This window comes from Lycium ferocissimum, chromosome 8, assembly GCF_029784015.1.
Source record: "Lycium ferocissimum isolate CSIRO_LF1 chromosome 8, AGI_CSIRO_Lferr_CH_V1, whole genome shotgun sequence".
Lineage (NCBI taxonomy): Eukaryota > Viridiplantae > Streptophyta > Magnoliopsida > Solanales > Solanaceae > Lycium > Lycium ferocissimum.
The window spans coordinates 18,666,166-18,693,526 of NC_081349.1; the positions used below are offsets into that span (position 1 = coordinate 18,666,166).

Consider the following 27,361-nt stretch of genomic DNA (forward strand, 5'->3'; position numbering starts at 1 on the left):
TATTTGGTGTGTTGAATTTTATCCACAACAACTAAAATTCTACCAAACATAGTACTAGTTATGCTGGTTTTGATGTATAAATAATTCATTTCCTAACCAACAACCAAATGACCCCTGAATGCTGTGAGTGCAATATAGCACAAGAGCACATATTGAGACTTCATTGAATCTTATCTTCCAATTTCAATATCCCAGCAATAGTTGCCTTGTTCATCTTTCAGCTGACTCTCTTTCTTCCCATAATTCAGATTTCTAGTCATGGAGAATTCTTCATCTTCATTTCATGACATTAATTTCTTTGGTACCACATTTTCCTCATAATTAGCATTCCGATCTTCGACACAAGTAAAAGGATTTCAATTTAGTTTATCAACTTTACCGGGCATGGAAGCACTCAAGCTAAAGTAAATGCACCTAAAGAATGGCTGGGGGCAAGTGATCCTGGAAGACCCTAGACTCGCTCCAATCCCTTCCTCTGATGCCTTGACAAGTTTTTAAGAATTTAATTAGTAGATACACATAATTTTCCTTGACAAAAATACCAGAGAATAAGAACTCCTAGAAGGAAAAGGGATCTGCATGCCACCATTTCAAGTTTGAATTTTATGTAAAAGAAGATGAAGACTGCCCAAAGAAAATCTATATATATATATATATATATTCTCTTGGCTTCCAGTCAAAATTTTAATGCGTTGTAAGTGCATTTTTTAGATTTTGTAACTCTGTTGAATTAGATTAATCTTTTGTGAACACCATCAGAATCACGCTATGTATCACCTTGATAAAAATCAAATTCCTTGCACGCTCAAGGGATGAAGACATTTTTTTTACACCATAGTGGAATATAGAAAAGCCTCACTTTTCGTATAGAGGAATTAGATGGTTTTATAAAGGCAGAATACTTAAAAGACCCTTCTAAATTTGGGTATTTTATTTAAACTCCTCTTAAATTATGTCTGGTCCCAATTAACCCTTGTACTTGTCTTTTTTTTTTTTTTTTTTTTTTTTTTTTTTTACCCCTCAAATAACCACCGGTCCTAATTACTCTCTGTACTTGGCTTTCCTATAATCCAAATGATTTCAAATGACGTTTGGCGCGTGAGAGTGTAAAATAACAATCACATCATATTATAATCTGATTTGTAAAAAGAATATTTAGCCATTCCAACTACTATTTCCTTATCTCCTTCCATGTACCTCCATTAAAATACAACCCAATTTTTTCTTCTTTTACCATTTTTCTTTTGAGGGGTAACGATTATAGAAACGTCAAGTATAGAGGGGTAAATAGGACCAATTATTCTTTGAGGGGTGATGATTATAGAAAAGCCAAGTACATGAGGGTAATTAGGACCAAGTATAGTTTAAGGAGGATTTAAATCAGGAGCAGAGCCTATCAGATACGGCGTCAGCCGAACTCAATCATGACTTTTTTCTTAAACTCTTTATTCTATTAAGAAATCTATTAAATATATAGAAATATTTAATTGTGAACCCACTAACTAAGACAAGCTACGAGTTTTGTGGAAAATTCAGAACCCACAAACTTTAAATCCTGACTCCGCCTATAAATTCGGAATAAAACGCACCAAATTTAGAGAGGTCTTTAGGTATTCTGCCTTTTATAAATTATCCTAGATTTGATTATGTTAAAGGATTTTTATACTTGTGGAGTAGAAGGGTGCAATCCCTGTTATTCATAATTAACATGAAAGTAAGATTTCTTTCTTGCCTAAATTCCCTTGACAACGAAACCTTTTGTCACTATATATTAGGTTTAGAACCAAATACAAAGAAGTATAAAATTTTTGATGATTAAGTTTTTTGTTCGTATACCCTTATGATATTGAGTTTTCACTATAATCACAAGTGAATCATGGCAAAAAATGCACCTTATTTTTTCCCATTACTGCAGGAGGAGTTTGCATTGATGGAGATATCTATTTTTTTTTTTCTTTTTAATTATTACAACAATAAACTAGGAATTTAATGTTGGAATCTAAGATTTCAAAATTATCTCGTTGTGGAAGTTAGATGTAAGTATGTAATCCTGAATATAAGGTTTTAGGACTTGATAGGAAAAGGGGAAAATTAGCAGCTATATATATTTACTGCTATTTATTTTGACTAATTCTATTTTGTTTGGAACGTAATATGTAGTTGGACTCATCTTGGTTTTCTTTATTTCAATCATAATTTGCATATCTAAAGATTTTATCACTACACTACGCGTGGTACTTTCTTTTTGAAGTTATTTTCAAGTCTAGTTAAATTAACTACAGGAGATAAAGATAATGGTCTTCCAAGAGTATTATTCTTTTTTAATAAATATGAAACTTAAAAGAAGATTAGTAAAATCATAATAACTAACATTACAAACTTCTTGGGTTGCCGTCTTCTTCTTTGTTTTATTTCCCCGCAATCATCTTCTTAGCACTCTTGCTGCATCTCTCATATATATATATATATATATATATATATATATATGGTCAAATGCTTGGGCAATATCTTGTCTTCTTCCACTATAGTTATTATATGAATAAACACAACTCACAAGACTGCAAAAACCATTAACTTGAAAAAAAATTAATCTTTGAAAATAGCTTTCTTACCAATATTGAATAATCGGTCACTTTAAGGTCAGGAGAATATCCGTTTAGCTTAATTTACTTTAGCTAATTGTTTAAGTTTTCTGGGAAAAAGAAATTGAAAAAAGATGGTTACTTTTAAGTATTTATGCAAATGGAATGATGGTTTTACTAATACTAGAATATCAAAATCATAGAATCTTTGTCCAGTTACAGAATAAAGAAACACTATCGGAATAACTAGCTAGATTATCAAGTATATTTAATTATTATTTTAGATTTATAAAAGTTAACTATGATTAAGCACTAATAGTTGTAGTTAGATTAAGTGACAAGTGTCATTTAGTTATTGGCTTGGTGGAAACACCTGATGTGGGTAAGTTTTTACCTAACTTGCATATCTAAAGATTTTACTATTACACTACCGTGGTACTTTCTTTTTATTGTTATTTTCAAGTTCTTTTATGAATTTTTTCTCATGGTTGAGGGAATACAAGCATACGCAGCGGAAGCAAATAGTTAAGATTGAACTTGCATGTAATATAGATAACACATAATCACAAATATAAAATTGATATTTATCTCTTGAAGCGTGAATGCAAGGTTTAAGTTCATATAATAAGCTATTCAAGCACGAGCAAATCAAAGAAAATAAATTTATCGAAAATTTTACGCGTTCATCCTTGGATAGAATTTTTTGTTGTGTAATCCAAATAAGAGTTTTAAATTTCAAAAGTGAAATGAAGTGTGGGTGAATTTCCAATGCAAAAAGTGTAGAAACTTGTAAAAACGTTACAAATTGTCTCCTTATGGAATAAGATCTTTTTTATAACTACCCACTTTTAGGGTTTAAACCCCCATTTTTTCCAAAACACTGTTAGGTATTTCTTTTTTCAAGAAAAAATTCCATTTAATTCTTTATTATTCGCAAATTAAGTGGACCACGATAACGTATAGTTGTGATTTAATTAACGAGGCTTGGAATCATGGAATTAATTCAAAATATTTGAATTAATCCTATTTATAATAAACTACGAATTATTCCACTAACATTCGCAATTAGAACATTGTGTGGGATGTTTTTGGAATATATTACATTAAATTGTGGTTGATGTTGGTATTTAATTTCCATGTTAAGATTACGGATACCAATCAATTAAATTAAATTCGACAATTAATTCATTAACTAATTGAATCCTTTATATATTGAATGGTCTATGTGTAACTTATATCATGTGATAGATAAAAATTCAAGGAAACCGAAAGGTTTTCTAAACTCTTTGAGATTTATAAGCATGATTCCATAAAACAGGGTATCATCAATCTCCATAAATGTCAAGACATGGATTCTATCAACTAATTATTATTTTACAAATGTATTTTGCCATTATCCAATTTACCTCAAAATACTTATTCTCTCGAGGTGAGATATAGCATTCTATTTTAATATGTAAGTTCAAAATAATGAAAAAATCACATTGATCATAATAATCATATCAAGATTAAGAGTATAATTACATGTAATGAGCTAGAGAGGTTGTTTTATATATTTAGTACAAAAACACTTATTTCTACTTAATCCGTTCAATACATACAAAATGTACTAGCACAAGAAGACAGAACTATACTTTTCCCATAACTAAGATACATTATATTTAATCTTGTCCTACAATCATACCATGACTTGTGTATTTGGATGGTTAGAAATGTTTTTCCTATAGGCTTTATACTTATAAGAACCGATTATTTAATCTCCTTATCGTGTATAAGCTAATTCTTATATCACTAAATCATCTACATATAAGTAATTGGACACCATACTAGTACATGATCTATTTAACTCTTTATTAAAAAATGAATAAATAATTATTCTATAATAAATACTATATCCGAACACATGATTAATAATATATATCCCAACAATCTCTCACTTAAACTTTCAACCATGATAATTATTAGAATATACCATGTCTAAACGCATGTTTAATGGTATATATCCAACAATGATGTCGTACATAAAAAAGAGTACAAGTCCTAGAAGGAAAAGGAGAAAAACAATTATATTATACATACACATAAAAGTTCCAAAACGAATAGAATGAGAAGAAGAAAACAAAAGCTAGCTGAACACAATGGAGGGTTTTCTCATGGAAGTGAAGAACATGAAGAGTACTGCCAAAACAAAACCTGAAATTACTCAAGATATTATTACTGATATATTCTCTAGACTTCCCGTCAAATCTTTAATGAGTTTCAAGTGTATTTCTAGATTATGTAATTTTCTAATATCAGATCCCGATTTTGTTGATTTCCATCATAGCCACTCTATATCCCGTCCTGATCATAGGACAAAATTATTCCTACGAACATGGGGCCGAGAAAACTTTTACACCATAGACTCGAAGTTGAGACAAACCGAAGCTTGCATTGTTCCACTTGAGAATTTGGATGGCCTTAACTATCCTAAATTCGAGTAGGCCAAAGGTTTGTTCTGCTTATGGAGTGCATGTTTTCGAACAGCTATTATTTGTAACCCTAGTACAAGAGAAATGAGATTTCTTCCTCATTTAAATGTTGACGATGATTTAAGTTATCGATGTCACTATTCGTTAGGTTTTGACCCTGATAAAAGAAGGCATAAAGTCTTGATGACACTTTACGATACAAAAAAGTCAACAAGACAATGGGTGTTCACTCTAAGTCCGGGTGAATCATGGAGAGAGATCAAATCCATACCCTATTTTCACCCATTGAAGAAGTCAAAAGGAACTTACACTGATGGAGTTATCTATTTCTTTGTTGATTGTTACTTTGGTTCAAAAATCAAGATAGCTGAGTTTAATGTTAGAACAGAAGAAATCAGGACTATCTCATTGTAGTGTGATGAAGAACATCGGACTAGCATAGAATTGTATTTTAACTTGATAGAAATTGAGGGCAAATTAGCAGCAATTTCTTCAAGATTTAGTGCTACAACACAACTTTGGATTTTATAAAATCTTTGAAACAGAAGAATGGATGCGACAACTTTCCATTGCCCTTCCCAAGCAATATTCATCGTCACACTTTTATTGTAACACTCCTGATAAAGAGGAGATCGCAATAATTTACTCAAGGCTCAAGCCAAATTGGATTTTATTGTATAATTTGAAGAAAGAGACGTGCAGACAAATTGAAATCTTGGGGCTCGCATATAAGGATAGGATTATTGGTATCTATAGTTATGAGGACGAATTTGATAAATCTTTTTAATTTTCTATTACATTTACTGTGTCAGTAAGTTGATGATGTAGTGTTTGAAGTTTGAGTAGAGTTACAAAACAATGTTTATACTCCTATATAGGTTGCAGGTCCCTAATGAATTATTAATAGTAATATTGTTCGAAAATTGGCACTTTTTGTCTCTGGAATTGAATTATGCACTTTTGATTCATCTTGTGAAGCATTGATTGTTAAATTGTTAAGCTTCCTGCATACTAACAGGCTGCCTACGCTGGGAAAGAAGTTCTGACTGATGCATAATGTGAATCTAGCTTAAAAAGATAAAGAGTCCGGCGCCTAAAGGGCACCTTTTTCATCCAAAAATTTCAAAGGGGTCCTGGGCTACACGATAAACCAAAGCGGGTTTATTGTGTAGCCCTACACGATTTACCCAAATATTAACGGTTTCCCGTCTGTTCCGTCTTCAATGAATTTTAAAAAAAAAAAAAATTATGTAAGGCAAATATTTGCCAAAGTTATTTTTGCAAATCTTGTTGGGGTACACGATTTGCCTAATATAATTTTGGCAAATCGGGTACCCCTACATGATTTACCTTAAGTGACATGGTTCAACCAGTTCTCAATACTATGCTTGCTTCACTGCAAATGGATTAATTAATTTTTTTTTTTTTTTTGAAAACTGGTAATGTATTTAATGGGTCACTTTACTGCTCCTTTCTACTCTTCTTATTGTATAAACATCACATGATGCTTATCTAAATGTGCATTTATTTTACAGAAAAGGCTCAAATATGCCATCCAATTATCCGAAATGACTCATTTATGCCACTCGTCAAAAGTTTGGCTCATTAATGCCATCAAACTTTAGGAAATGGCTCATTTATGCCATCGAACTATAGGAAATGACTCATTTATGCCACTCATCAATAGTTTGACTCATTTATGTCATCGTCTGTTACCAAAATGACTCATCCATGTCATATTTCATTAAAGCTAGTTTTACAATACAATATACGGAAAAGGGCCAAAATTACCCTTGAACTTTGAAAAATAGTTCATTCATACCCTTCGTTATACTTTAGGGCCAATTATACCTTACGGTTATCTTATGGGGTCAATTATCTACTTATCTAGCGTTGTTACGTGGCATCATCAACCCTTCAAAATTATTTTACCCTCAAATAATTTTTTACTCACTAAAATAACTCAATCAGGCCGAATTTTTTTTTTTCAAAGCAAAAATAATACGGATAATTTTTCCAAAAAAAATATAAAAATAATTCCGTATTATTTTTCTTTAAAAAAAAATTCGGTCGGATTGAGTTATTTTAGTGAGAAAAAATTATTTGAGGTAAAATAATTTTTGAAGGGCTAGGATGACACGTGGCAACAGTTAGACAGAAGGGTATAATTGACCCCATAGTATAACTGTAAGGGTATAATTGGCCCTAAAGTATAACGAAGGGTATGGATGAACTATTTTTCAAAGTTCAGGGGTAATTTTGGCCCTTTTCCGTACAATATATGACAGGGGGCCTCCTACTAGAATATGGTTGTGGGTGGGCAGGGCGTATGAGTCGGATTTTTTCTTAATTTGATATTTAAAATTGGACTGGTTTAATTAAACGATGTAGACCTCTAATTGGAGGCCACGTATCATATCTTATATTATAAAACCAGCGTTAATGAAAAATGGCATGGATGAGTCATTTTGGTAACGAGTAATGGCATAAATGAGTCAAACTATTGATGAGTGGCATAAATGAGCCATTTCCTATAATTCGATGGCATAAATGAGCCAAACTATTGACGAGTGACATAAATGAGCCATTTCCGATAGTTCGATGGCATATTTGAGCCTTTTCCGTTTATTTTATTATTTTCCAACTGAAAACTTCAAGGAGCAACTTTTCACCTCTAGCTTCCCAAATTCTCTCAGGTCATTTTCTCTGGTAATCATTCAGATGATGATATTCCTACTGCTGGGAGTAGAATCAGTGGAAAGGGAACTAAGATACAGATCAAGAATAGGTGGACTCTAAAAAGATACCTAGTATTATTCCTATTTGAGAAATTTAATTAATTTCCTCTGGCTATGGTGGGTCTGAGGAGACGTAGGGGTCGGCCGAAGAAGTATTGGGAGAGGTGATTAGACAGGATATAGTACACCGATATGAAGGTCAAGGATTAGGGTATAAGGTTAGTAGATAGTCGAGCGTTGGCTAGTTTCCCTTATTAGTATTATCATTATTATAGTATATATTACTCTCGTACTATCTTATTCTTCGATTTTATTACCTGTTAGTTTCCTTTGTTTCAATTATCATATTATTTATTATTGCTACTGTTCTTTTCTCCATTATTTTCTACATGTCTTCTTCACTACTATATTTTCTTTTCTTATTGATTTTGATATGATTTACTTAAGACGAGGAGTATCCCTATCGAAATAGTCTCTCTACCTTCACAAGGTCGGGGTAAAATTGTATATACACCGTCACTCCAGACTCCCCTTATGGGATCACATGGAGTATGGTGTTTGTTGTCAGGTAACAAATTTTATAAAAGGCAAAAGTCATAGACAGCCCCCTAAACTTTTCCACATATTCCTCATGGTTGCCTAAACCCAAACTTGTTCCAATTTGACATCTAAACTACTCTGGATTTGTACCACATAAGCACGTTTGCCTCCATGGCACATCGTCTGCGCTGCACTCAAGCTAGGCGCGTGAAGGGCATTTATATATTTACGGGCCAATCAAAAACTGACATGTCAATAAATTAAAAAAAAGCCAAAATCTGAATTTAAAAAAAAAAAAAGGGGGGGGGGGGGGGGGGGAACCCCTTGTCTTCCCCAATTCTTCACCGGCCAAATCCCCTCTCCACTGCCCCACGTCACACCCCTTTCCCATCTTCTCCCAACCATCATCCCGTCGTTACCTTCACCGGAAAATGTTAACTAATGAACTGCTATGCATTTTATATTTTGGTGCAATAAACGGGAAGCGTATTCATCCTTTTATTCAGAATAAATCAAGGCAAATGGAGCACCAATTAAATAAAGTTGGCCAGCTAAAATAGAAAAAATCGAAAGAGTTGACTGGCAAAGATTTCCATTAAGGCTGCAGAAGAGAAGTTCATCAGAAAAATAAAAATCGAATTGGGTCAAAAAGTTTTCCGGCGAAAATTCATTTTTTCCGGCAATATTAGTACGACTTTGAAGCTATTTTCTTTGAAATTGTCAGAGCACTCAAACCTTAAATAACCCACAACACAAGAAGAACAAAAATATCAAAATAAATTTCCGTTGTTTCTAATTGTACCGTGGTTGGATTTCTAATTTCCTTTGCGGTTACGAATGGGGATTTTTGAGTTCGAATCGTGTGAAGTTAGTGGGATGAAGAGATTTGGTATATATGAGTTTGGGGCTAGCCCATTGTTTCCGGTGAAACTCCACCGTTTTCGGTGAATGGATCAAATGGAATGGAGAAAAAAAATGGGGGATGGCTGGATAGATGGGTGGGGGTGTAGAAAAAAAGGTATTTTTATTTTTTATTAACAATTCAATTTTTGAATGATTTTTTTTTTAGTCTAAATTCCACGTGTCCTCATTTAATTCGTAGTTTTGCCACATCATCCACGAGTGGACTACACTCTCTTTATATTTTTTCCTGATTGTCAAAAAGGTCTTTAGCGTGGATAAATTCAAGGTAGTTTAGTGACTAATATGACAACCCCGGTTTAGGTAGCTTATGAAAATGTGATAAAGTTTAGAAGGCTATCTATGACTTTTGCCTTTATAAAATTTCTGATATAATTTTTAAATATGAAGAGTTTATTTTTAAATATTAAATAGCGCCGATTTCGAATTGGAACTCAAGATAATTTGGTACTCTATTTCCGGCCATTATTTTTTAGACAAAACGAAATTTGATAGTCATAATTAGTAGCTACAAGCTAGTAATGTAAGTTGAAGAGTTTATGTCCAAAACATATCACCGCAGTCGCCTCAATAATCTAATATAACTAAATTGTATTACAATTTCAAGTAATATATAATCAATCTATCAACTATACATCAATTCCAGATTAGTCGAAATGGGCCATCTAAATCTTATATGCAGCCATTCCCCTCTTGTTACGTTCATAATTAATCTATGAATAATGTTGCATAAAAAATATCAGAACTATCGATACATAGATACAAGATGAGGTTGCCAAGTGTGTTCCGGATGGTTACATAAATAATGTACATTCTCTATCGTTTTCTTCTCAGCTGATTTTGCTACAATCTCACAGCCAACTAGCGTCTATAACTGAAGAATTAACAGCAAAAGGTATGAAGAATGTGTGTGAAAGAATAAACAGCTAATTCTACGTATCCGCTAAAGTTGTCTAGGAGAGCACAGGGTTAAAGAGGAAAATTTGTACAAAATTTCAGGAACTCAGCTCTTTTTAGGTGCCTTTGGCCGTGTTTTCATCATGCTTGCTCTCCGAGCCACATCCCACGCCTTTTGAGGTGCCAAGACGCCAGCCTGAGATGCAAAAAATGACTCATAACCAGGTGAATCAAAGGCGAAACCAGTATGCTTCGATTTCTGTCCAGGCAATTGCATTATGGCATATCTCCTTGCTTCGTCTGGAGAAAGCTCGTTCTGAATCTCCAATAAACCAACCCTGCTAGTGTCAATCTCGTGCTTGTGAATTTCCTGAACAATCTGATAATCATATGGGAAAAACCATCTTTGTGCCCTGAAATGGAGCAACTAGTAGTGTTAAAAGTGAGCTATTTTCAAGTCATACAAGAAATTAGGGAAGTAGTTGACTAGAGAATCGAAGCAAGAGTAAGGCCTCATTTGTTTGCACTTAATGAAGGTTTAAATCTTAAACATTCAGATCTCGCTCATTAAGTCTATTTTGTCAATATAAAGTGCAGCGGGTGGTTTCCCAAACTACACGGTGGAGTTCGACTCCCCATGTCCTTCCCCCTCTCTCCAACTACGTAAAAAAAAAAACTAGACTAGGAAAAGGTTTACTTTAAATGTATCGAGCAGGCTGTGCCGCCTAGGGACTTGCTGTGCGATGTTACTTGCAGCGTAGAAGAGAACAAACAGCAGAAAATAGATTTAAATTGACAATGCGAGTGAGACGAAATTATACAGGATATTGCACTCAGGTAAAGTCAACTGCTCCTCGTTCCTTAAAAAATATACTAAGGTCAAGATCTGGTGCAGTTCTCATAGAATCGCAATCAGCAAAACAGAGTGAGAGACACTCCTTGAGGCATAACAAGGTTAAGAGAAGAGATATCAAATTGGTGCAGTACTTTGTGAATTTACATTTTCATTAACACATTTTTATTTAGACTCTGATATATCCTCAAGAGGCAGCCAATTTGTGAATTTGAAAGTAAGTTTAGATAAAAGAACAATTTAGCAAAATGTGCTATACTGCAATGTAATACATAGTATTCCAAGTAGTTAAAGAAAATTTACTCCAGAAACTTACCCCTGATATAGGAAGTCAACAAAAAGTGCAGCAACTGGTACAAGAAGCAGCGTCAGGTAGAAATACAATGTGCTCATCAGGACAAAGATGACTAAATAGATACCCTCCTGTGGTGAATACAATCGAACCACGTTAGAAAGTGAACTGATCTTAATAATATGGCAAAACATGTACGGAAACTCACCTGTTCTTTGTGCAAGTGGATACCCGAGTAGATAAAGACAAAAATGAACCATAATAATATGCTCCCTCCAACACTAATGTGATGCCACCTTGTAATTGTGTTGCACATCATAAGGAGACGCAAATTGACAGTTACAACAACACAGGTGTAGGCCATTGTACTGACATCCCATAGGCCCAACATCCTGCCAGCTGAATTTATGCCCTTCGTGCTCGATGAAGTTACGAAATTATACAAGACTAATGATTGATATACTGCAAAAAAAGCCCAGGTAGCCACAACTCTCCATTTGAAGTATGTATTTCTAATTCCTTCCCTGTATAACTCAGGATATTTCTTGGAGAGAGATGAACTGACATCCTAAAATTCACAATAAATGTGTATAAACAACAAGAAACAACATCATAGTTAGAGAAACAGTCATCACCGTCACACATTGTTAGAGCTGAGAAAAACTAAAATGAATACCTTCTCGAAAAGCCCAAGAATAATAACAGGAAGCGCTGTGAAGATCACATTGTAGAGAGACTGGAACCAATCATCATAGAACCTTTGACCAGAGAATCCAGTGCGGAAGGTAAACCAAAACTGAGTCAGTGTAAACATCAGATTCTTGTAAAAGAAATATGTCACCACCTGCATATAAAACTTCCTGATCACATAACATCCCGTATAGATCATAAAAGTTTGCACACAGAAGACCAGATGAAGGTAAACCTTGCATATTCTAAGGTATGACCAGCGCCCATGGACAAGCAATAAATCGGTGAGAAAGCAGAACTGAGCTATTGCAAAATCACTAGACATCACTGCTTGCATTCCCTCCTGTCCACTTATTCCAACACCAACATGAGCAGCTTGAATCATACTCACATCATTAGCCCCGTCACCAATACTAAGAGTAATTCTCTGTGCCCCCTTCCTAACCAAGCTGGTTACCTGAAAGCAATCAGAAAGTGGCTAAATATCTTCTGCCTACAATTTTGACAATCAAAAAGCTCATCCTAACTTCACAAACATTATAGTAATTTTTATTTGTAACTTCAAGAAGATCACCAAAACACTAAACTGTAATGGTGACTCTTGAAGAAACCAAAAATGTTGATAATGAAATGTGAACCCCAAAAGAGCATTTCAAGACATACAAATATGCCAAGGTTATTACAAAGTGATACAGTGAGACAAGGAACAGATTTGATGGAACCTATCATAATGTGTATAAACTTTGAAGCTGCCAGGCAGATGTCACAGACAGAAACTAAGAATGCCCCCATTGCATGAAGGGATGGATAAAAAAAAGAGACTGCATCCATGTTTTTACTTAAAAAAATCATGTTTCGGCATGAAGAAGCCAGTTTGACTATTTCCAAGGTGGCTAAGGACCTCACCTGAGCTTTCTGTAAAGGAGAAACACGACAGCAAACCACTGCACTGCAATTCAAGCTCAAATTCAACAACATTACACGAAGACTCGGGTCTAAGGCATACATTAAGCACTTCCCATCAATTACAAGCGCTAACTTTGGTCCAGATGCCGAATGAAGAAGCTCTTGCGCTTCGTCATAACATCTCCTGAGCTCATTCTTGACTGTATCTTTCATAAAACGAGCAAGCTCCACTTGGTCACCCTTGTGAAAAAACACAGTGATTGTTAAATGTTGTGGACTTCCCAACTGACAAACAAGAAGATTAAGAAATGCTGCTCACTCTATCTTCCAGTTCTCTGATTTCATCAGTTTCAGAGCTAATAACAAATTGTTTCATGCTGTTATTGATCAAATTGCATGCTGCAATACACAAGTGAATCAGGATAAGATAGTACATAGAAAGTAAATATCAACAAATCACAAACTGCCTATTAGTTATACCAACCATAAGCAATGTTTATTGCTGTTTCCAGTTTATCCCCAGTAAGCACCCAAATCTTAATTCCAGCCCTTGAAAGAGTCTGTATGCAGGCAGGTACACCTTCTTGAAGCTTGTCTTCTATGGCAGTGGATCCAATCAAGACAAGATCCTTTTCTATCAGTTCTGACACCTGTGTAAAGCAACACACTCAGAAAAATAATGACATGTGAAGAAGCACTTTGAGTTTAACCGCCAGTAAAACTCTAGATGAAGAATAGTAAAAGAAGATGAGCTCCAGTTATGCAACGGATGGAGGAATTAAACTGGGTGGCTGAAGAAAGACTCTGGTGACAGAGAACAAAGGAGTATATCCTATCAAGTCTGGCTACAAGGGCACTAAACGCTACACCAACAGTAGACTGGCCATGGAAGGCTATCTGGAAGCTAAAGTTCCCCCATAAGCTGGATTGATTTGGGTGATTGTTAGTAGTGAGGCTTGGCTTGGGCAGGATAATATAACGAGAAGGGTTCTCTCTCTGTGCATCAGGTGTTTTGAGCGAGAGGGGGACAGATTCAATAACCATCTTCTCTGTTTATTGCTCGGTTGCCAAGGAACTGCAGAACCTATTCTCTGTTCATCTTAAGATGGACCAACGGAGTTAAAACTTGTTCTTTGGTGCTGGAAGGGAACAGAGATCCAGAAGAACAGGAGGAACTTATGGCTATAACTTTGTGCATTCTGTGGGTGTTATGGAAAGCAAGAAACGACAGGAAGAAGCTCCTCGGTGCATCAACTGAAATACTCATCTCTCCTTTTTGTATTTTTGGCGTAATCTTCTAAATGTGAACAATGTAGATGAGTGTTAGATTTTATCAGCTCCCTCCATTACTGACAACGGATCTACATATCTGCAAAGCTACACTAATTTTGTGCAATAATCAATAATATCATACTCCCTCTGTCCCATTTAAGCGTCTTACTTTCCTTTTTGGTCTGTCCCAAAAAGAGTGCCTATATATTTGGTAAGTTGACAATTCAAACATCCTACATAGCAAGTTTATAACCACAAGATTCAAAGGAAATTTTAGTACATTAGACACATCTTTAATTTAGGACCACAAGATTCAAAAGTCTCTATTTCTTAAACTCCGTGCCTAGTCAAACTAGACATTTAAAGTGGGACGGAGGGAGTACCTTTTTTTTTTTGGGGGGGGGGGGGAAGGTGAGAGAGAAAAGAGCTCCAAGCTACAGTACATTCTTTTTTCACTTATCCGAAGCCCGCTGGCCAACTAATTCTTTTTATGCTTAACCATCTGGTACATACCAAAGCTCAATGGTCAACTAATCCAGATTCACACCGAGTAGGACCACCAAGGGGGTAAAGTGCTCCATACCAAGAAGTTTTCCATTCCCAGGGCTCGACCCAAGACCTCTGTTTAAGGGTGAAGAAATCTCAACCATCCACCACATCCCTTGGTAGTAAGCTAGAGTACATAGTGATAAGAACTAGCATCATTAACGAATCATCAAAATGTATCTCTTAATATACAACCTCCATCCATTATATTCTTAAGATTTAAGAATATCGTAACAGCTGATAACAGTAGGCAACAAGACAGGAAATCCACTATGAACTGTTACCAATAAGCTTTGTTTTCTTTTGATACCCAGAAATATCCGACGGTCACTGGCGCACGGTTCGGATGCCGGTGGATAATGGGCCCACCCTTTTACCCTTCTCCACTTAAATACCAGGCTTTTGTCAGCGGCGGAGGTTCGAACACGTGAGGTGCACCTAACTCACACATCACTGACTGGTCTCTTACCACAGGGAAAATTACTAATAAGCTATTAATGAAGTTTAATTTACATCATCCATTCTCTGGAATACATCAAACTACACTTTAAAAGCAATTTTGTAACCTACGCCTGGCACCTTGAGCCGAAAGGATAACAAGGGAGGGAACTTTTGATAATCTAGACTACATGCTGAACAAGACAACCCTCGCCAAAAGGGACTAGCAGATTTTCAAGAAAAGAAGAACTTAACTGTGCCAAACAATATATTAACAATCATTACAAAAAAGTCACCTCTAAAATGTAACAAATCTGGAAAATATAATAGTAGTTTGAACCACTGATACGCACCTCATCCAGTTTCTTCTCTCGCTCACGAAGAGAAGATTTTGCTTGAATGAATTTTTCATTCCAACTTTCATACAGATCAGGGTTTAGATCTCTGTAAGCCAAGCAAAGTGTACGAAGTCCAGCAGCACCAAATTGCTCCAAGTGCTCCCTAGTTCTTTTCTTCAAATCATTTTCTCCATTACGCAGCCTCTCATAAATAACATTATCTGCACCCTGTCAAAAGAAGGTTCTATGATAATTTTCTAACAAGTAAACAAAGTAAAAGATCCTTCTTTGTAAACTGCCTACCTTGCAATAGAGTACCAATCTGCCATCAGGATAGCGACATACAACAGACTGACGCTTTCTCGTACTGAATAAAAAAAAAGGATAACAGTTAAACCTCATACAATCACACAGACAATGCACATAGTAAGAGAGAGAGTCCAAACACCTGTTGAATTCAAGGACATTCAAGATCTCATAGGGAATATCTTGAATCTGTCCCATCTTCTCAACGTGTGATTCACGCACATAAATCAGTGTTGGAGTACGCCTGCAAAATTGTAAAATTAACAGCGGACCAGAAATAAATAAAATAGCGAGCAGTAACAATGGCACAAAATAAGCAACCCTAACTCTTTCCATAATTTGATACCTTAACTATGTATGAGCAGAAAATGCCTTCTGCTAACAGTTCTAACAGAGAATTACTCTTTCAATCAATCAAATACCAACAATATACTCTTTCTTACCTAATCTTCCACAAAGAAAAATAGCATGAAATTACAAGTTGACAACTCAAGAAAATAAATGCCAACGGACATCACTAGATTTCTCAATTCTTTTTTGTTTTTTGTTTTTTTGAACAGGTAACATATTGGTATTTTATATATATATATGAGCTACACCAATATATATATGAGCTACACCAAAAAAGTGTAGTCCTATATAATTATAAGTGAGTTGTCTAATCAGCAAAAAAACTATCATTTACCCCTGTTTGGATGGTTGTTTCCCGTGGTTCATTAATGTATGGTTGTCTATGAAACCATGTTTGTATCCATTGTTCTTAAAATTATGTGACATGGTGTTGTAAACCCATTGTGATTCCGTGGTTATATAACCATGAAAAAGTTCAGTTTTTGTAACCACGGATTTGGTGGTTTTTGCGTGGTTACCTATTTCATTTCTCCATTATACCCCCACCCCACCCTACAACCCACCCCCACCCCCACCCCCAACCCACCCTTCCCTTCCACCCACCATCCAAACAACCACCCACTACCCCTCACCACCACCCAACCCCACTCCACAACCACTCACACCCACCTACCACCCACTCCACCCACCCTCATCCCACAACCACCCACCCCTCCACCACCCCCACCCACTACCCCCCCCCCCCAAACCACCACCTACTTATTTTTTAAAGTTCCTATTTTATCATTTACCTGAGTTTTATAAAAGAGTTAAGGGTATTTTAGTAAACTTATAAGTTATTATACAGTACCATACAGTCAAACCAAACAATGCAAATGTTATTAAACCACAACAAACGATACAGTCTATCCAAACATTATGTTCATTAATACAGTACAATACAATACAACACCATATTGTATCATACCATACTATACATTAGCTGCTTTTCTCCTCAAAAATCTCTGAATTCCTCTCCTTCCATATTGTCCACCAGATTTCTCAATTCTCTGTTCACTCTACAATTAAAATCTCCTACCCCCCCGCCGCAAACAACTCAACCACCCACCAAAAAGGTGATTATTATCCTTATCTAACCTGGACTATTCTTGGACTTATAGTTTAGTGTAACAGAATTCTCTGTTAAGAATCTGTAAATGTTTTTAACACCAGAAACAGCATTTCACTTTCAATTTGAATCTCTTCTTTCCATGCTTGAAGAAATTAAGAATAAAATTACAAGCACAGATTTACACGCACTCTCCTATGAAATGGTGATTGGTTTCACCACTTAGAGTTGGAGAAAACAGCATTCCTTAAGTCTTACAGGCACATAATTTATGTTATTTACCTCCTAGGCCTCCCATATATATTCACATTATGAACAGATTCACGACAAAATTGTATCACTTCCAGCAGCATAAATGTAACAGAAATTCTACTTTATCTTTCTGATAGGGCTAACAAAAATTGTAAGTATCCACGCACTTGTAGAAGAAGAAGCCAAAGTTCTTTGCTGCTGCGACCAAAGCAGCTTCATCAGGAGACGCTGCCTGATATCGTATTTTTTCTGGGGTCTCCTCACCTTCAGGAAGCACGGTATGACATATTGCAAGGCATCTGAAAAATTCCTGAACAAACAACCTTGGTCATCGTTAGGTTAGAGGTCTGTGAGTGCTAAAGAAGAAACAGACAGCATTTTTGTGAAAGGTTGCACCATATCAACTCTAATATGAATGGGATATTCACATGCAAAAGTTACTAACCGAGTTTTATATTCCCCAAAAAATCCATATATAAAAGTTGTTTATATAAATGTTCACCTTTTCCTTAATATACGGCCCCAACATGCTCCCCATATAAAAGGAAACAATTATCAAGTCTTCTCTTAATAACGCAGGAAAGATGGGCATTGAGTTTAAGACGAAGGGAGTTAGAGAACGGAAGTCAATACACAATGAGTTGCACACAAATATCAATGAACGCCACAGAAATAACTAAATATAAAAAAAACTTAAAACAAGGCGAGGATAGAAGTTTTCCATTTGTCACATGGTGTGACTTACACTTTAGGTATATCCGATTTCTGTTAACTTCGTGAACAACAACAAAAAGGTTCTAAAATAAAAATAGACAGAGACAGACACACACACACACAGAGAGAGAGAGAGAGAGAGAGGCAATCACTACAGCAGCAGTAACTTTCTGGTCTTTTATTTAACAGCAAGTTAATGATATTTCATTGTTCAAACAGACACTCGGGCACAAACCAACTGATTTTCGTGGTTTTATTCCATATAATAATTCAATATAATACCTTGCATGCATCAGGATTAGGTTCATTCCTCCAGGCACCTCGCATCAGGCGAGCATCATCAAAATTGAAACCTTTTTCTCGTGCCTCGTTTGATGATTTTTGAACCTATAACAATTCTCTAAATCAATACAGTGCAAAGCCATGAATCCTTTTATAAATTATTCTTAATTTAAAGGTCGTTTACCTCAACTCTCATTCCACTTCTTTGTGCAGTTCCCATCTCAATTTCTGTAATACCACTGCCATATATCTCTCCTCCAATAGAACACTTGAAAAACTCCATCAAGTTCCTCGTAAGAGTTCCAGTTTTGTCAGAAAATATGTATTCCACCTACATCACAGATTGACAGTTAAAAAGCACAGGATAAACTAGAGCCAAAGGTAACAAGGACACATTGCATTGCGAGCAAATTAATTTCACCAAACTAGTCACTGACTAAAAATTACCTGCCCAAGTTCCTCATTCAAATTAGATGTCCTAGCCTGTGCAGGAGTGTTACTCTCAGCATGGTACATGTGTAAGTCATTGTTGATAAATTTTGTGGATTGAATAAACTTAATCATCTGTAAGTGAAAACCAGAGAAAAGATAAGAAAAAGAGAAAAAGATACGTCAAAATCAAAATTCTGCATAACACAACAACAAAAACTGCCATAAGATCAACCTCAACAGAAACATAGAGAGAGATGGGAATAATCGGTGAATAGAGAGTGATTAAGGTGAACATGGTCAAAGCAGCAACCTGCGCTCAAACCAAAAGAGTAATCAAAAACAAATACAAAGAAAAAACAGCAGAAACACTGAGAAGATCAACAAGTCAAGAGAATCTAATAGTTACCACAAATCTATTGTCAGGATTGGATTGTGCGTCGGAGCTGCTTTCAAACCGTAAATAAAAATATTTCTTATTGATGAAGATACCACTGCAAAGATCCAAGCAACCTTTTCAACACTGAAGTGAATATAAAGCAGTGTTCTAAAGTGGCAGATAAGTTGTAGAAACTAATCGAACCTGCCAATAGCTCCCAATAGACACATGCAGAAGAGAACACTAAAAAGAGTTAGAATAAGTTTATCAAGTTTCTTCTCCAAAGAGCTTCTCTTGGAAGGAATCTTCATGGCGTTCATCATAACCTGCAGTGGAAACGCAGTTGACGATTTACTTTAAATACAAACCTAACCAAAGAAGGAAAGGAAAACTAAGGACACAAAGCAAAGCGATAAATATAACCCAATTGAATATTCATCAATGACAGGATGTTCCCAAATCTTTAAGCAAAAATATCTATGATTAGACTAAAAGAGAGGAATTTTACTGAACTAGTTAATGGCATGAGTAACCTACTTCTTTAAATTATTTTTGAAATATGGCCAGCAAAATGAACCCGTGCTCCCAAAAAAAGAAAATGAAAGAGGGAGAGGGGAGAGAAAGAGATAGATAGTGTATATGGGCATGTGGTAGCTTATAACTTAAAATACAGAATATACCTTTGTTTCATGCCCTGTGAAAATGACAGCCCCAACAATGTACTGTGTGTTTCTCAGACTGCAGCCCTGTAAAAAATAGAGGAAATATCAAGAAGGAAAACGCAAATCAAATTCAACAAGTATACTTTCTCTGCATCAGAGAAGAAGTATAGCAAAATAGCAGAGAAACACCAAATGTAATGCACAAAATGGAAAACACGAGGACTCAGGTCATCTTAACATGAACCACCAATAAGAATCAATAATTCAGTCTTGACAGTCCTTACCAAAGTATATCGTAAGAACCAGAGAGAGAGAGAGAGAGAAACAAAAGAAGAAAAATAGAACACACGGGAAAAGACTAAGTACCCTTAATAGAAGTTGATTTGGACCGAGTGGCAAGGTTTGCTTTTGAATTATCAGATTGCCAGCAAAAGTGTATAATGAGTTATTAGGTTGCTCACATTGTACTTCTCCTGGAAAGACGAAACATGCAAGGAAACATAAGACATCCTTCAAAGGCATATCCATGCGTGCATTAGAATCAAATAATCAAGATTTCACTAAAGACATAACAAGATCATCATCATGTGATATAAACAATATACCAATAGCATATCTGTTATAAAGCATCAGCAGGGGATGATACATACTCAAGGGTACAAATCCAAAATATAAGCTGTCCATTTGCAGTAACATATATTTAAACATGAGTCTGTGTTTTCATTATGTGCACAGCATGTTAACAATTGCACAACATGTGCTTTTAACGCCAATGTCAGAATATAAGTATTCAACAGTGTATGACCTATTAAACTTACATGCTAAGTAAATAAAATTAAACCATAACTATTTGTGTTAAAATTCTGTAATCAAGATAACATCAAAAGGCGTGTTTCCCCAATTCTGATGGTTGTCGTTGATTCTACCTAGTCTGATGCTTAGGAAGCAGAAAAGAAGGAGAAAGCTAGATTGAAGGAATTCAACTTCCTATTTCAGATGCTAAATTACAATAAAATGTTGGCTCAAATTTAAGATGATGGCCTTTGGACATCAGAAATTCCACATACATGTATAATCGTGCAGAGACATTAGACTGAGCTGCAGCAGCACAGAAAGACCAACCTTTAAATTCAGAGACTTTATCGGGAGTCACATAATCCCAGGTTTTCTCTAGTGCTTTTCTGATCTTTAAATTAGTTTCACCATCCAAATTTGCGGTCTGCGGTAATCAGACGGTAGAGATAAGAGACCAGTGCATGCATTTATGGTATATAATAATATTCCTTTTGGAATAAACTAGACCAAACTTGTTTTTTCACAAAAGGAAATTAAAAAAGATCATTTTGATGCAGACCAAGTACAACCTCAATGTAGCAGACCCCATCAGGGTTTGTGCTGGCAAGAAAAAGAAGATCCGCTGGAAAGAACTCATCCTGCTTAACCTGCACAAGAATAGCCAACTTATACCACCTTAAATTCTTCACTGGAAAAAAGAGTATTTCCTAGATTTTGTCAAAAGTTTACAAAACAAATTTCTTTGAAGTACTGCAGCTATTTTTGAGAAGCAGATTTGAATTCCTTCCCGTAAATTTTTTGCTACCGAGAGAGAGTGGAGTGTCTTTTCCATTTGACAATTCTCCATTTCATCCTAGAAGGTCTACCAAAGTTGAATGATAGCCAGATAGTCATATCCCTAAGGTGGAAGCTCACTGACTGAGCTGGACGCAGATTGGTGTCTGTCTATAACTCCTCAGATTCAACCCCACAAAAATACGGACTTAACCATTATAAATTTAGAGTTTAGATCCAAAGTTCTCAGCTACTAGAGCTTACCACCACTTCAGTAAATGAAGTATTCCAGTATTTATCTAATCTCTTGTTTAATGATGAGTAAAACAGCTTTATTGATACTTGAGTTGTGTGCTACCAATTTATATAATGAGAAGACAGTCTTAAATCTATGATTAGGTAGGTCTGCCTCTATTTCATTAATGTAGTTTTGGAGCTCACTGAATAGCGGATCTTTGGTCTGTAATATGGCATTGCTCCAATCGAGGATGGAGTACAGATGGTGCCAGTAAGGGGCAGGTAAATCAGTAGTCTAGCATCTTTCTCAAGAACGATTGAGAGGATGTCAGTACCAGTTATTCAACATCTTCCGCAATGCATGTGAATCCACCAAGAGGGAAATGTACAGTAATATGAATTCATATATCTTAGTAGTTAGCTCTCAACATGGCTCATTCAAAGCCAGCATTTAAAAGGACATGCATGTGACTAACTGGTGTCACAACCAGACATTCAGCTCTGATATCACCAAAGGCAGATTCTAAACTCACATGTATGCAAAAAGAAGCATATCCACAACAGCTTAGACGTAATACAGACTTTCTCCTTTGATGGGTTGTAGTTCAAGAGTTTGAGGAGTGGAAACAACCTCTTTCCAAAATTGCAAGTAGAAGGTTGCTTTCTCTTAGCATATACGCCCACTCTCTCCTACCCCGTACTAAAGCATTTAACTAAATAAAATTTGATTAGCTAAATGCTTAGGTGACTTAAGCCTTAAATAGTTGGATGTCTCTCGAGATTTTATGATCAGAACAAAATCTCTTTTGAAACTATGAGATCAAAGAGTCGGGTTAGTGTTGGGAAAAAGTAATATGTTGGAGCCAATTGAGCACTTCACAATAAAATGACAAACAATAAAAATATGCATTCCAATACTTCTTTTATAAACTGATATGGTCTGTAGTTCCACTTACCTAGGTTACCCTAGTACAATCTCCAAACATGTCAGTCAACTAGGAAACTGGGTATATATGGATCAGTCAAAGCAGAGATAAAGCCTTCTAAAACATGAATGTACCCATGTTAAATACATAATTGATCATAATAAACAGACACAGGTCCATCGCCATTAACATAATAACAAACTAATGGAAGATAACCTCCACATAACAAGCTAACAAAAGATAATTCTTATGTCAGAAAACAGACAAAACAAAAGTCGATAATGAAAGCCACAAACACAGAGCTCGACCGAGAAAGCTGCATAGCTTGTTGGATATAAAACAGGAGGCCATCTATCCTACAAGACCTAAAGCAAAAGAGAACACAGAATTGCAATGACTGCTTTGTACATATACACTTACTCTCACAATATCTCCAGCCTGCAGCTTCTTCCAAGGTACACAGACCCATTGCTGATCTTGAAACACGTCTATAGAAGTATTGTTAATTGACAAGTCATTCTGAAAACGCTTCTGCAATAATATCAAAGCAATAAGAAAAGAAAATGTAAGCAAATAGGTCAAATGCAAAAGGGAAAACCCAGTAGTCTGTTAGTTATCTTGAGAATGTCATAAAAATGGCGTTTTATGAATCAAAAGTATGAGAAGGAAATGGAGCAACCAGTACTCACCCAATCCTCCCAAGCCTCCTTAATAAGAGAGACAAGAAGCACCAAGCTCAAAGGAAGCACATTCGTTATTGGACTTACAGGACTGCATTAAAGCAATACTTTTCAGAAGCAAATACACAGGAAACATAGCTCATCTAATACAATGTACTGATCCGCTTCTAAAACAATTTCTGAGAATTTGCTTTCTTTTTTTGTTAAGAATGCTTCGAAAACAATTTGCAAGATGACTTTTATCATCAGAACACCAAAATAAGGAGAAATTCAATCATTCTAGACTCAATTCTCATGATAAAGTAATCCCCCACTTACTCTTTTTTTTTTTTTTTTTTTTTTTAATGAAGAAAGTAATCCCCCACTTACTCTCACAAGCACATCCTCCCTCTAACTTTTTGGTGTTTGAGAAGAGAAAATAGAGAGGATAAGTGAACCCACATAATACATGCAGATAACAGAAATTGACATACCTGACTGGAGTGCACGACAAAATTGAGATCATAAGGAAATACAGATTAGCCACCCGCCTGAACTGTCAGTATAAAAAGAAGGGTGAAGAGATAAGATGAAGATTATAGAAAGACAAGCATTGAAAAATACAGCTAGATGGGCTCTTTATCCACATTTACAGCTATGTAGTAACTCATCTAACTGAAATGTAATCGATAATATCCCACCATTCTAAATTTCTAATATGCTAATATTTCCAATTTTCTCAGATATCAATCTAATTTTATTCTGAAGCACATTGACCAAAGTGCCTAGTGTCCTTAATTCCTGAAACACATGAACTAGGAGCCTAGGACATCTATGAGGCACATGACTCAATGTCATTTCGTGCATTTAGTTGGTCTGATGCCCCAATAGGTCACAAGTACATATGTGCCCACCTAGGCTACAGTAGAAGGGCTCACACTGAGAGCTGAACTCATTCCTAGTGTATCTATTAGTTCACCAGAACATATAACTTTTTCTTTTAATAGGTGTCCACCCAAAGAAAGAACTATTAAAGAGAAATGAGCAAATTGACCATTTGAGTTTCGTTTCTACATAACAGGCTATCAGCTGAAGCTCTCTTCCTACTAACCAAAAGAGCTCAAAGTAGAAACTTTGTCCAAGTTACTTTTAAAGTTACAAGGATTAACATGTAGGCAGAAAAGGGAATATAGTCCGAGATCTGCCAAGGGAAAAGGTATTCATATGTTCACTTTTAAAAAATATAATAGAGAGGAAACAACTCTTATTACTTTTCTGTTTTCTAATAAATACAGTGGGATTATATCTTACACTAGTTTTTCATGAGCTTTTTCTTCACCAGGGCCATATTGCATGCATGAACCTACTTAAAAGTCTTTCTAGTTGCTCAAGAAACTTCTCTCTACAGCCTCTGCTGATAGGTATGAACATGACATACATGATTTAAATGTGGTCGCTCCAGGGAGTTATTGCAAGATCATGTGACCTCTGTATTAAACATCCTGCATAATAAGCTCATGGATACCTGATTTGACTAAATTTTGTATATCTGGGAAGTTTCCAAGTCACTTTTAAAGTTACAAGGATTAATTAATATGTAGGGGGGAGGGTGGAATATATTTAGAGATCTACTAACAGAAAGGTAATCATATTCTAGTTTTTCATGAGTTTTTTCTTCACCAGTTCCATATAGCATGCAGGAACCTACTTCAAATGTTTCTAGTTACTCAAGAAACTTCTCTCTACATCCTCTGTTGATAGGTTTCAACATGGTATACGTGATTCAAAATGTGGTCCTTCCAGGAGGAGTTATTGCAGGATTATGTCACCTCTGTATTAAACATCCTGTATAATAAGCCCATGCAGACCTGATTTGACGAAGTTTTATAATTTCTGGGACGTTTCCAACTTACAGTATAAGCTTGGTAGAGATACAGAAACTTAAATGGGTGAAAGAAAAACTAGAATACACAACATGGGAGATAAGACAATTTACCTGTTCAAATAACCCCTTTGGCAAGAACGTTATGATGTCATACTTTGTCGTCGACACAGAATTTCCCTGAAAAGGAAAAAGGAATTCACCACATCGACTCAGGTGCAATTTAACACTTGTAAGGAACATGATTGTATATGGACAGCACTAGACAGCTAATATTTGGGAGCTTTCTTAATAAAGGAATTAAGTGATCCCGGTCAGTGTAAGGCGAGTTTTGTAGCTTACAACTTATCTCTTCACAGACAACGTAACTGAAAACTATTTTTATATGTATGTCACTACGCAGCTAAAATTTGAAAGCTTTCTTGATAAAGCAATTAAGTGACCTTTGTTAGTGTTTGGCAAGTTTAAATTGCTTTCTGGAAGATAAGCACACTTTACAAAAATACATTCTAAATGATTTAACAGCACTGATTGAGGACATAAGTAACAGTTAATCCAGATAGGAATGTCATAATATTTCGTTGTCTCTCTTTAATCCAGTAAAGCTATAAGTACCAACAAGAACACGCTAAACACCCTCGGGACGAAATTTAAGTAGGCAAAAAAAAAAAAAAAAGAAATAGCAGCAGAAAATTGTCTAGTCTCATTGCATGTGTAATTTGTAAATCATAGGTAAAACCTGATGCATTCAAAACATTGTTAAGCTGTTAAAACACATCAACCAATCCCTAAACCCACATTTCGCCTATCTAAATGACTGCATTTGATAATAATCATAATAATAATTAACAAAAACCAAAGACTTGTACAGGGAAAATAATCAACAACAATAACAACATACCCAGTGTGAAGGTAGAGTAGAGTGTACGCAGACCTTACCCCTCGGTTCAAGTATAAACCATTCTAAACCAATACATTTGATGATAATTAACAATAATATATACCTTGAATTTGGTGAGAGAATTGGCATCACGATCATTACAAAAAACGGTACGATGACCAGGTGCTTGTGGCTGTACTTTACCCAAACGAATATTCTTAGAAGATGCTATACGATTCCTCATCGCTACATCTGCACCGCCCGATCCAGATCCTCCTCTCCATCCACCCGCCATCCCTTCTAGAATCTTCGTCTCCAAAAACCGAATATTCGCTTTGATCTCAACGGAATATTCTCCTTCTTCTTCTTCTATAAATGATTTGATCTCACCGGACGGAATATTCCGATTTTTACGGACCTACGTGGCCGCCGGTGCGATTCTTCTTCTTTTTCTTCTTATTAATAAATCGTATATTTTATGTAGCTGATTTTGGTGTATTGTGAATTTAGTTGAACGAAGTTGTTGAAGAAGATGAGTTTTCCAAAGTTGAATTTTTCATATATTCAATGTTTTCTTCTTCTTCATACACCTGAAGGACTTCTTCTCAACCATTTTTTTTTAACCGCGTTGAAGAAGAGGAATATTTTTGGAAAACCAAAACGAAAAAAGAAAAAAAAAAGAATATTAAGTTATTTTCTTTTATGTATATGTATATTTTCCCAATTTTGCAAAAACAACGAGGAATTCGCGCGTGAGAAACGTTGTGTAGATACCCTAATCTTGTCCTTGTCTCAATTTATGATGCACAGTTAAAATTTTGAGAGTCAACTAAAAGTTTATTTGATAGGAATTGTCTCAATTTATGATGCACAGTTAAAATTTTGAGAGTCAACTAAAAGTTTATTTGATAGGAATTATTTTTATATGTTTTTAAATATATTAAGTTGTTAATTATTGCAATTTATAATACTTTTTACTAAGTTAAAGTTTTTATATCCGAATACATGGATAAAGATTGGAAATTTGAATGTCGAAATTTCAATGTGTCATATAATTGTGTCGTTTGGGTAATATTGTATTTCAACCTAAATAATAGGCTTAATGCATATGCAGCCTCCTAAATTTGCTCTTTTTTTTTTCATTTTGGCACCTCAATTAAGTGTTGTTCTCATTGAATCTCTGAACTTGGCCTAAGTGTGTCAATCAAACACAATCCAACTTACATAACATATATAGTGCG

At 35.5% G+C, this 27,361-nt stretch overlaps 1 protein-coding gene across 3 annotated transcripts; it reads right to left on the reverse strand.

Annotated features, from left to right (window-relative positions):
* Positions 1–9,989: 9,989 nt before the first annotated feature.
* Positions 9,990–26,769, reverse strand: LOC132067443 (phospholipid-transporting ATPase 3-like). 3 transcript variants are annotated; one of them, XM_059460673.1, is made up of 27 exons: positions 26,245–26,769; positions 25,355–25,420; positions 23,853–23,914; positions 23,389–23,470; positions 23,120–23,230; positions 21,332–21,409; positions 21,090–21,186; positions 20,334–20,440; positions 19,986–20,051; positions 19,510–19,631; positions 19,336–19,420; positions 19,162–19,239; positions 18,945–19,061; positions 18,682–18,828; positions 18,498–18,602; positions 17,669–17,811; positions 15,933–16,034; positions 15,788–15,851; positions 15,500–15,712; positions 13,375–13,540; positions 13,210–13,289; positions 12,891–13,130; positions 12,220–12,441; positions 11,971–12,138; positions 11,503–11,862; positions 11,319–11,425; positions 9,990–10,562 (listed from the first exon to the last, which is right to left on the reverse strand). In XM_059460673.1, exons 1-27 carry the CDS (start codon positions 26,413–26,415, stop codon positions 10,256–10,258), a joined length of 3,666 nt encoding a protein of 1,221 aa, XP_059316656.1. In that variant the 5' UTR covers positions 26,416–26,769; the 3' UTR covers positions 9,990–10,255. The 3 variants fall into 3 exon arrangements, with proteins under 3 accessions (XP_059316656.1, XP_059316657.1, XP_059316658.1); XM_059460674.1 differs by having other exon boundaries at positions 23,853–23,909; positions 26,245–26,310; XM_059460675.1 differs by lacking the exons at positions 21,090–21,186; positions 21,332–21,409; positions 23,853–23,914; positions 25,355–25,420; positions 26,245–26,769.
* Between the last annotated feature and the right edge of the window lie 592 nt (positions 26,770–27,361).